Source organism: Mastacembelus armatus, chromosome 4 (genome assembly GCF_900324485.2).
Source record: "Mastacembelus armatus chromosome 4, fMasArm1.2, whole genome shotgun sequence".
In the NCBI taxonomy this organism is placed as follows: Eukaryota; Metazoa; Chordata; class Actinopteri; order Synbranchiformes; family Mastacembelidae; genus Mastacembelus; species Mastacembelus armatus.
This window is the reverse complement of record NC_046636.1, coordinates 9,107,878-9,120,175: the sequence shown is the minus strand read 5'-3', so window position 1 is coordinate 9,120,175 and position 12,298 is coordinate 9,107,878. Positions and strand designations below refer to the sequence as shown.

Genomic DNA, 12,298 nt, shown 5'->3' with positions numbered 1-12,298 from the left:
AGGTCATAACAGTAAGTAATAAGTGATGTGATAATGGTTTGACAAGTAGATAGTATACATCCATCATTTGTACTTGAAAACACTCTGAGGTATGGAGAGATCTTGCCATCTCTACATTTTATGTATTTATTATTGCTCCTCGGGTGCTCATTGACATCACCAGAATCTCAAGGCAGAGCTGTTTTCTCCTCTGTGAATCAGTAGGCATGTAGCATGGTACCCCTCTGACATCTTTACTATTCTGGCTGGAGTTCAAATGTCAGTAAATCTCTTATTATAAAAGATGGTCATAAACACCTAATGGTCTGTCATGAATATTTTAAAGCCCTGAATATCACACAGAAATGACCTCTGGAAAACCACAACCTTAACAAGGCATATCTTAGACAGATAACCTCCACAGCTGGTGCAACATGAGGCCCCCTTTTCTCTCCTGATTCTTTGGGCTTTTTTTTTTGTGGCATGATTGGATTGATTTGTCATTCGAAACAGAAAGAACTTGGCCACAGGGCTGTGGATAATCCAATTTATCGCTTTGCCATTTATTACAAATTTCTGTGGCTTTTGGGTCCACTGTCACATCGATTCGTTGATTGCTTGCTTAGCTGGGTCCTAATGAGCTGCTGTCTGAATCACTGCATAATCACCGCCCTAATTCACTTCCTCGCCTACCCTCACACTCGGTCTGTTGGCTCGCCACTATTAGGAAAGAATGGACTGAAACACAGCTCTCTGAGCAGACAATTAGTAGCATCGTCCTTGAAATGTGGTGTCACTCTGCGTATATTACCCTTTAATAAATGACAATCCACTTGTGACTTAGTAGATTTGTGCTTTAGGTAGTGAGGAGCTCAGCTCCACATCATCTGCAGATGATACATGTATGAATCAAATGGTCAAAAACAGAATTCAAATTCTGAATTCTGGTTCAAATCTTGTTCAAACTTGGGGACTTTCTGTGTGAAGTTTGTATGTTCTTCCTGTGTCTGTGACCCTAGGCGTAAATGTGCGTGTGAGCATTTGTCTGTCCCTGTGTGTCAGCTGTGCGATAGACTGGTGATCTATCCAGGGCGTGCCCCACCTCTCACCCAATGTCAAGTGGGATTGGTTCCAGCCCATCTGTGACCCTGGATGTTCCAGGATAAGTGGTAGGTGATGGATGGATAGGTGGATGGTAGTGATTGGCATGAATAGAAAAAGAATTACTGAGAAAAGCTGGCAAATTGGCTCTTAAGACTCTAATCTAAAACTACTTTTGAACTACTTTGTAGTAATAAACAAAAAAAAACTGCTTTATTGTACAACCTCTAAACTACCCATCAAGTACAACGCATGGCGCTGATGTACATTTAATAACTATAATTTATAAGCTGTAATCTAAAGCTAATGTAAGGCAAGTTTAATTTGCAGCCATTTTACTTTCAGGTTATCAGATATTTGAAGAGCCACACTTGAGGATGGATAAAAGAGCAAATACCATCAGGTGAAGGTTTTCTTCTACACCAATATCAGCCTGTCCAGGTGGCATTTATCAAGCTTGAAACGGAGCTTAAGGACACACCGAGATATGTTTGTGAAGAGGGTGGTGGATAAATATAGGAGGAAGCTAATCAAGCCATCCATCAGAAAAGTGCACCATCTGTACGCTGCATCACTTCTCCTGCGAGTTTTTGCAGCACAGATTTTTCAACACAGGCACCAGCAAAACAAATGATATACAAAGTAAATTCTAGCTCAATTAAAGCAGCACTATTAAAGAACAGCTATCTGCAAATTGTACAGCGAGGGATGAAGGTGGAGAAGAATCATGCCACCAAACACGTATCGGCACAAAACAATAAATTAAAAAAAAAAAAAAAAAAAAAAAAAATCACAGGCAAAATGGTTTTCAGACAACATTTCTTTAATACAAAGTCAACATATCTACATACACAGTGGCTTTAAACCAATTATTGTTTCAGTTAGAAGTAAGTTTGAAAGTGATAGCACTTGGCCCTCATACAAAGGAAAAACTAATTTGCCGAGATGGGGGTCTATTCTCATTTTGTTGGTATGTACCTGTATATGTTTTATTCTTTTTAATGTCATTTTTTTGTTAGTTTTTTTTAGTTAGTCCCTCCTTCCCAGATATTCGGCAATGTAATCCAATAATTTGGCGGCTGTTTTCAAAAGTCTAGCATCTTTACATGAAGTCAAAAGAGTAACACATTGCACAAGCTTCCAAAGACTTCCAGGGTTTCAGTTTTGGCATGGGCCCATTTGTCAGTCTTTAGGAGTTCAAAAAGTCCTCAGTTCAGGATTTTAGTCCATTATGAAACATCACAAGGTTCCCACTGTTCATAAATGATGAGCTGAAAATGTAAATTTGCAGCAAGTTTTTGGTTGTCTTGGTCTTCCCTTGGTTGCACCGCACTGCTCTATTTCAGTGAATCCCGATTCTTTCTGCATCCCATAATGAAACAGGGTTGAACAAAAACACAGAATACGACTCTATACAAGGCTTAAAATGCTGTGAAAAGAAAATAAATCAACATGTCATGTTGGAACTGAATTACATATGGACATTAGCACAACTGCATTTGTCCATCAGCCAGTGACATATTTATGGTAACACCTTGGCATACTAGTCAGTTGGAGAGCTGGGAATCTTTTAGGGGTTTGAGGGAGACTTTAAAGGAATAAATAATGCCTTTGGGGGCTATTTTGTTTCTCAAAGTAGTAGAGAAATTAATTAAGGAAATACACTGTTTCTTTTTGCTGATATTTGAGACTTTGGAGGTCCAATTTGAACACAGGCATATTTACCACTTCTGGTTGCTTTAGTCTAATGGTATGAAAGAGAAATGTCTGCTACTACCAGAACAGGTAATGTTCTTGTCCATTATAAGAACAAGAATGTCACAATTAAATTTATGATTGACCAGTAATATTCTACCGAGTAAAAAAACAATGGTAGAGTGGTCAAACATCCCAGCCTTGGCTAAATTATACCAGCAGATCACAAATGCTAATTTCATACCCTCATTGCGGCTATAGGTGGGAGAACAGAATTTGGCATATTTCCCAGTTTAACTGCTAGCAGGGGAAATTAAAGACAGAAAAAAAAGGTGTGTGGTAATTAAAGACCAGGGAGCAGGGCTGGAGAAAGAAGGAGAGAAAACAGGCTTTACAAACACCAGGAAGTCGAATATGAGCAGAACCTCGATCTTCATAATTCTATCCCCACATGTGAAATCTTGAGGGTCAAATGATACAAATACATATAATCTATATATTTGTTTATTTACATTTATATTCTAGTTCATAGTGGCTATCTAACAAAATGAATGACCACATTATGTCTGAAAATAATAAAGTAAAAAAAGAGAAAAAACCTAGGGTTTTTCCGTAAAAACTTTTGAGGGGACCTATTCTGCACATGATCATATGAGGTACAGTACGTCAAATTAGGATGATATAGAAAACAAAAAAAAATCAATTATGACATTTTTGAATGATTAGATATTGTTGACCAGTTCATCAACAGTTGCTCAAAAATAAAAAGAATACTAATGTCTACAGGTTAATAATAAGACAATATCAATGAAGTTTAAAAATGGCATCTCCTCATCAGCGCAGGATCTACCCACGGGTAGAGTAAAGATTGGTGAATGAAGGCAGAGGATTCAGGCACAGTGCTGACATAAACTCTGCCTTTTCCTTAAGAAACACATAAAGTTTCTAAGATTAAAATAAACAAACAAAAAAAATAAAACAAAAGAAACATGCAAACAAAAGAAAATAAAAAAAAAACACTTTCAATCATGAGCACTGGCTGGTATAAAAAAAGTTGAGGAGAAAAACTTGTATTCATGTTTGGATATATATTTAGATTCTGCTTTTAAATATATATGCATGTGTGGGTGTGCAGTATATATATGCATACATACATATATGCACACATACACACAGACATGTTATACTTAACATTTCTACAGTGAAAAAATAGAATGTCTTTTAACATAATATGAACAAATAAGCATTTGCATCTTCTCTTGCTAATTTTAAAAAATGTGATACAACATCTCTGTTAAAAAACTAAACCAAAAGGAAATAAAAAGTCAACTATGTAATGCAAAATAAGTCATCATAATACAACAATGTTTTCATAATGTTACAATAACAATAAGGCTTTTTTGGAAATAAGAAAAGATTACACACAGTTCTGTCCATTGCTCTGATTTTTGTGCCCGCTCATTGGAAACCTTCGCAGGATCCGTACACTCGTGTGTAGCAAAGCACTGATCTCAAAATGAAAACCTGGTGATTTCAATAGCTTGTTTCTTATGAGACACATATACTTTAGTGTGTCAACCTGCAAATGTTCTGGGGGTGTTTGTTTCAAGTTTCTTCTCTGTTTTACTTATGGATGTGAAAGTAAAGTATTTTGTAAAGAAGAATTTTATTGTAACATCATGGCATTGAGAGCCAGTATGGCTGCCTGGTCTGGCTGTGTCACCCATGGAGACATTTTCTCTAAAATGGAGGACAAAAAACCAAAGCATCGAATTTGTTTATCCACCTGTTGCTAAACACACATACAGTGGAACTAATGGCAAACGTTTCAATCCAACCAAACATACAATGTTGTAATTGCAATAGGCCCTCTGGCCCCTCTGGACTGTCTTATACAATGAAATGGATGATTATGAAGGAGGCTGGAAAAAACTAGAGGTTGAAAAAGACCAGTGGACGATCCGTTATGTGGATGCACTTTCAGTCATGCCCGCCTGGGCGAGAGCGGTTAGCAGAGCTGGCATCTTCTGCTCATCAGTTTCCTCTCTCTCAAGAGTCACACGTACAGCATACACGAGATAAGCAGCATGTTTGGTTTTGACAGTAAAGAAAACAAAAAACGATAGTTCCTCATTGGACAAAAAAGTTCCAAATAATAATGATGAGCATTGGTCACTGTACACAAAGAAAGCCCCAACTTTGCGGCTATCCTTGTTTGGTTGTTCCATTTCATCCAAAGTCTCTTGCCCACCAGATTTATCTCTTGTTCAAGATGGTGGATGTTAACACCGAAGCCCCATGATGCAATGGTTCCAAAGAGAGGTGTAATTGTAAAAAATCATGGGATACAATTGCCATTTCTCCCAACTTGCTCTCCAAGATGACTCATCTGCAGCTCGTTGCAACAGGTGAGGTTTTTTCCCGAATTCTCTGGTGACTGAGACAGGAGCCTCCTAGGACACTTTTTACTGTAAATACATTGTGGTACTTTTCAACATCACTGTGGTTGCCTGGCTTGAGATACTGATTGCGCACAAGTTCACAATTGATGAAACTAACTGTTCTTAAGATATGGAGTTGCTGCTTCCTTCCTTCTAAGCTCTTAGTGCTCGAGAACAGCTAGTTACATGATGTGTACTTTAATAGCTGTGTGTTTTCCCCACACGTTATGCATATCATTAGCGGAACAAGGTAGAAAATCAAGATTTATTTGATGCCAGATGAGAGTCTTCTTGTTTCCACTATTGAAATATTTTTAGTCTTGTCTTTGTTTGGGTGAGTTTGGGGAAAACCAATTGTGCTCACGCAGGCCATCACAATTTGGTCATTTTTCTGGATATCACTCACAAATGTTGATAGAAATACTTAAACCCCTTTCACACCCAGACATATAAAAAACAAAAAAACAAGAAGTCACCCCCTCTTGGCTACATCCATCTGCCTCTCATTGATTTTCACTGTTGCCTTCTCCTTCCTTATCTGTTGCTTGTTGCCATTGTATCACAAAGATATTTTTGAGAAGAGAAATGTCCACGAATGTTTACAATGTCCTCCACATTGAAACACTTGAGGTAAGGTAAGCAGTCTGACACTTTGATCGATCCCCGCCCCACAGCTTGAGCCACAGCTTCCTGTTCCTCCCTTGATGAGCATTTTCTTTTCTTGATGATGGGCAATTGTCCTCACTTCCTCGTGAAGGGTCCCTCGGTCAAATTGGAATTAAAATTAAAACCGATTGGTTGGGTGTTTTTCTAAAAATCTACATGTGATGTTATCATCATCTGTATCATCATCTGTTGACGTCGTTTCAAATTTCAGAGTTTCTATGGCTCAGGAGACTGTTGAGGGGGGCGAAAGGATTCTGGGGGGAATAGATGGCTTTTTACGTTGCATAGTGATCAAAGCTTCCTAAGTACTCCAGAGCTGCGTGATAGCAGAATTGGTACTCATCCTGCAGGGTAGAGAACAGACACACACTTGAAAAAAATACAATAAAATAAAAGCTCACCTGTAGTTTGAAGAGTTTGCTCTGATCATGATAGATTAAGAATTTCACACAATTGAATGAATAAAAGAAATTACAGTACTTGTTAAAGCAGGTTATGTGCTGACAATTTAATAGACCAGATAAGCGGTATTACTAGCATCCATTACACAAAGAGACCAAGAAAGAGATGATTACATTTCATTTTTTACTGAATTAAGTCAACTAACTATAAAATGATGTGTTTCTCAAATCATTAAGTAATACATGTTTCTGTGTTTGTGTCTATGTGACCTCTGACCTCAGTCTGGACCATAGCTGGCCTCTGTGTTCGGAGCATCTTCACTGTCTGGAAGATATCAACCACGCCTTCATAACGCATTCTCTCCAGGACAATACTGAGGGTGATGAAAACACCGGTCCTGCCAACGCCAGCACTGGAAGAACATAACCGCAAAGTGCATCAGTAAGGATATAACTGTCCATGCTTATACACAGCAGATAAAAGGTGAATCTTTACTTGTATTAAGGATTTTTTGCCTTTCTGTCTTGCACTGCTTGTAGTCTGATAGTCCCTTACCATATACAGTAGGATCTTGTTATTTTATGATCTACATTAGTCCAACCCTGGCAACTTGTCCAGGGTATACCAAGCCTCTCACCAACATCAGCTGGGATTGGCCCCAGCCCCGCCCCCCAATAGGATAAGCAGTACAGATAATGGATGGATGGACATAAATCTAAGCAAGACCTGCAAAATAACAGTAATCTTTACATAATGACAATCCTAAATTTCCTCTAAAATTCCTGCTTTCTCCAGAGGATTTTGTCGTAACATCTTTACATTGGCAGCTTCGACTGTCTGAAAGAGTCAAAAAACTTGTGCACCCATATTCTTGCTGAACACAAAATGAGCCCTCAAGGACACACAGACGCACTTCACATCATGCACACAAAGAACTGAGCAAACACTTTCTCTCATTAAGTCCCTCCTCCCATGTGTTGAAAAAGCCTGCTGCTGCTGCTCTCCAGAAATACAGTCTGAGTCTTAACTCAGATCCTGAAATACTTGAGCTGCTGCTCTAAGCTGCTTTGCTGTGAAATGACTTCCACTTCACCAATGGAACAATAATTGATATGACAACAGATTTATTTGGGTTTCTTCCAGCCTCTGATGCCATTTTGTTGAATGTGAAAGTGATGGCTGCTAGCAAACACTGAGTTTTTGTGTGACTATGCCTACAAATGTGTGTTTTGGAAAACAAAAGACCCAGAGGTAAAAACTCAGAACAAAAGATGTCTTGGATCATTTGACAATAAATTAAAACCTATCAAATGCAGTCTTTATTGAGCCCAATCATGCTGAACATACGACCGCCCCAAACACACATACACCCGCATCCGACCACCCACTACCAACCCTCACGCTGCAGTATCAACTCAGCCCACCCAAAGCCTCTTCCTGGGAGCCGGTCACAGCTTGTCACATGGACTCTTAAACTCCCTCACAGCTCCTCTCTCTTTCTCTCCTTCTTTCCTTCTCTCCTTCATTCCAGGAAGATCGACTGCAAATCTGAAGGCTCTCCGAGCCGCTGCAGACTGAGAGGATTTGGTGTCCCCATTCAAAGGAAGTAATCAGGCAATTAATGACAAAAAAGCATGTGGGTCTATTAGATAGTGGCTGATGAGGAGAGGCGAAAGAATAAAAGAGGGTGGGAGTGGAAGAAAGGAGGACTGGGACTGAATGAATGGATGGTTAGACAGAGAGGAAAAGGAAGAGAGAGGAGGGTGGATTAAGAAATAGACAGAAAGATGACAGACGGGAAAGGCCAGTGACAGAAGACGAAAGCGTAAGAGAAAATGAATGCATAAGCTTTCCACTCAGAGATGACAAAGCCTGAAGGAGGAGGGAGGGAAGAAGAGCAGGAGGATAATAGGGAGGAGCAGGAGGTGGCTACGGTGGTGACAGACAAAGGAAGCAGCCAAACCTAAAGAGAAACTTCTTTCCAAAATTAGACAACGGTCTCTAGACAAAGTGACACCTAATCTTAAAAGAAATACTTCACAGAAGTACAAAATTAACACAAACTATTTAAAAGAACTGCAGGTAAGTTTAATACCCCATTAGTCGCACAAAACTCTACTACTTTATTTAATGTAGGCTGAAGAAGCTCTGTGTCAGTTCTCAAAAAATCAAACCAGGTTCATGGTGGCGTGTAAAGGATGTCTCAAGTGTGCATTTGGCAAATACCACAGAGCAAAGTGTGGTCATGTGACTGTGGTTTAGGCCGTGTGCCTTTTTGTTCACTACTCCAGTCTTGTAATCCCTCATGCAATAGCCTTTTGCGTTAAAACAGCTCTCCCCACCTCTCATAACGGCCTCATAGAAAAGAGGAATAACTCCGTCTTATTGGAGCTTCCCTAACACATCGTACAACTCCCACAGGGCCACTTGATGGCTGGTGACATCATTGCTTTTTAATACAGGTCATTTTTGGTGATGTCATGGCGCCTGCACGATAGAAATATAGAAGAAAAATAGCACTTACGCTGTTCCAAAAGTAAAACATGTATATGAGACAGCAAGGAAATTATTCACTGTGTCAACACCTTTGTTTGTTAACACTATCACATTCAAAGATCCTTATGGAGGTGGTGACCACTATCAAATATTGGTTTCTACCTGTGAAGCTAATGATGAAGGTTACCTTGACTGCTGCCCACAAGGTGATAAAAATGCATCACAGAGCAATCATAAAAACCAAAAAGAATGGCTATATCATTTAATGTGCCTCCTCTTTGCAAATGCCAAGCGGCATCTCAGTCTTATCAATTATGGAGGAGATGGGTGTGTGTGGAGGTGCAGAGGTAGTGTACTGTGGTGGCATAAAGGAGAGGAGGGATCATATCTGATGATGCTCTTAGAGCTGCACTGCTGAAGGTGCTGCGCTGCAAAACAATAACCACCTTAAATAGTGATTTAATCTTGTCTGCATACTTTTAAGTCTTATATCTCTTTCGAGAAGTTTTCTGTGTCTTTGGAGTGCAGTTTGAGGATAAAACAAGCTGCAGTGCCATTGTCTGTGACAGATTGTTCACATAATGCCACTGTTATTATGAAAATCTTTATTAAAATATTAGAAGTTTTTAAGGCAAATTGTTTTTTTTTTTTTTCAATTTTGGTTCTTTACAGATGCAATATGAGATTGTACAATGTGACATTGAGACCCCTTACCTGCAATGGACAGAGATAGGTCCATCCTGTCCAAACTGCTCCTTGGTTTTATGCACCTGGCCAATGAAATCAATAAATCCCTCCCCAGATTTGGGCACTCCTTGCTCTGGCCAATCAGTAAACTGGAACTGCCTTACTGTTCTGGACTGGCCATCCTGCAAACACAGAGAAAAAACATGATGGACCCTGTAGATCATATAATAAAGCCAGTGAAAGGTGTTGGATTCTTCTGAGAACATAATGCAAATTAAGGTCTACAGGGCAATAAAGCTGGTACTAATTGCTCCCTTAAAATGGACAGTATCTGCTGGTGCTTTTCCTGCACAACAGCAATATTGTAGATGCATAAATTAATATATCTACAGTGACACACCTGAGCAGAGGGACAGTTTGTCCTCTTCTCTCCCATCCAGCTCCTCTAGCAACCAAATTGTCTCTGTTCGCTCCCCTGTCGTTTTGTGTGTGTCTGTCTGTGTGTGTGTGTGTCTCCGTAGCACAAGTAGGTCCTAGTTAAAGCTAATCAATAGTGTATCTGCCATGACAAGCGTCTTCTCCCAGACACCATGTTGAATAGGATAATCCTGCAATGCGATCGATATAGCGACCTGATGGATGAGCGGAGTGAGAGAGGTAAGAAACAAGAATGGAGGACTAACAGAGCAGGAGTGGGGTTGGAAACTGAGAATTAAAAGTAAAAACCCTGACACAGTGACAAGCCTGCTACACAAAATGTCGATCTTAAACAATTTCATCTTATATTGATTCTTATAATCCTGTTTTAGAGGTGAGAGTTTTAAGTGGTGAGATAATCGAACTTTCTTCCAGCGCAAACAAAAACATTTAAATACATTTTTACCATCAGGTGGCATTACATTCAGACAACTGGATTGATCTGTTTAGTTTTGAATAAGATGATTAGCAAGTCTGAGAAAGCAAAGTCATTACTTGTGCCCTTACAGAAAGGTCTTTTCAAGCTGTCTCAGAGAGAACAAATGTCTCAAGAAAGTGGGTAGACATAAGCATTTCTGCATTTTGACACGGCATGTCTGTTCAATGCCACCGGGTAATCATTTCTCTAGTTTTTTGTCAGCAAGAGATGTCTGACATGATGCGTCATTCTCATACATTCTCTTGTTCTTACTAGAAAGGCACCTTTAATGAATACTCATTCGGAAAGTAAACTGGGACCTTCTTGTTATCCTGCTACTCATTATTCAGAATTACAGATTCAAAATCTGTGGTTAGTTTGTGTAAACTGTATTATAGAGTGAATGTATTAACCAAGAATGTGAACTTATACCATTACCAAGGTGTCTTCCAGTTCAGTCAGCCAAACTCAGTAGGATCAGTGGGTTAGACAACAAACGAAAAAAAACAAACAAAAAACCTTCCTGTCAAGATAGTCTACAAAAAAAAATGCTATTACAAAAAATTTAATTTGTCAGTGACCATAAAAACTATTATAAATTCATCTTGTAGACCTAAAAATGAAGTCCCTAAAGTGCCTTCTCCATCTGTCATTCCATGTCAAAAATAATACCATATTGAGCAGAGCTAACAGTAAATGTGTAGATATGTGGATGTAAATAACTACCTCGGGGTGTGTATCTATCATGGTGGATGGTTGGGTTTTTGTGTTTGCTGTGCTATATTCTTATTCATTCATTTATTCTGATTTTTGCCATGAGCTAACTATACCCCTCTACCTCTAACAGGAAAAATGCAGGGGTGACTGAATGCTGAATAAACAGTATGTGCAGCTACGGTATTTCGAAGGATATACATAATCTGTCTATTGAATCCTTGAGCTCTGAATGCAAAGTACTTTTTCTCTATGTAGCAGTACATGGGTGTATTGTTTTCTTAGCTGTTGATATGTTTCTGCACTGCTCTCGCTGCATGTGTTCTTGTACATCTATTGTACTTGACATATACAGTGATCTAGACACTAATAAGCTCAGCTCTATATGCTGACTGTCTTTGTGCAACATTCCATGTCTCTTTTCCTGTTTTATGACACGTTGCATGTTTTCTTTCTATCCTTGCCTTTGTTTTTCCATCTCAAAACATTTTGCCTCAGTAGGGGGATTAAAAATAAAAGAGGGGCAAAGACAACAACACAATAAACCAAGCATGCTGAAGGAAAAAAAAAAAAAGGAGAGGAAAATTTAACACACAACCTGAGGGCCCACGCGGCGTGTCAAATTGTGTGATTAAATACGTGACTGGCTCACTAGATGTGAGTGTTCAGGCATGGAGTCTATGCTGTTACTGCACACAGGCATTCAACTTACGCACAAACACACACACACACACACACACACACACACACACACACAAACACACACACACAGTCATATACAAACATATGAACATGAATGTGCAGGTAGTACTGTATGTGGGGTTAAACCCACACTATTGCTGTATACACAATCAGTAACATGGAAATAAAATCCTGAAAATCTTCAGCACTTCTTAACAATTTACACCAACCTATGCTCCATCTGCACCCACTAAATACACAATACGTCTAAATACTGTGTACTATCATCTGTTTTTTGCTCAGTTTTGCTTCTTTAACTGTGTGATGAATGTGTGTGTATATTTGCTGAGAATAGTAAATCAGCATGAGGTGAGAACATGGCAGAAAAGTGTTTCTATGCGTATTTGTGTGTGTGTGTGCATATCAGCCTGTTAAGAGAAGAATTTTGCACACGGTTGTGTATTTTAGAAAAGCATTTATGTATTTGTGTGTACTTCTTGTATATGTGTCTGAAGATGGCATACCAGCTTGGACAGCATTA

General features: G+C 39.1%; 1 protein-coding gene across 4 annotated transcripts in view; it reads right to left on the bottom strand.

The window, feature by feature from the left end:
- Window positions 1-1,882: 1,882 nt before the first annotated feature.
- Window positions 1,883-12,298, bottom strand: part of ptprsa (protein tyrosine phosphatase receptor type Sa) — a 217,369-nt gene continuing 206,953 nt past the window's right edge. For all 4 annotated transcript variants that reach the window (XM_026322985.2, XM_026322988.2, XM_026322984.2 and 1 more), the window contains 3 exons: window positions 9,495-9,649; window positions 6,561-6,696; window positions 1,883-6,226 (listed from right to left, as the gene is read on the bottom strand). In XM_026322985.2, coding sequence (XP_026178770.1) covers window positions 6,158-6,226; window positions 6,561-6,696; window positions 9,495-9,649 — 360 coding nt within the window. In that variant the 3' untranslated portion in view covers window positions 1,883-6,157. The remainder of the gene's footprint in view (window positions 6,227-6,560; window positions 6,697-9,494; window positions 9,650-12,298) is intronic.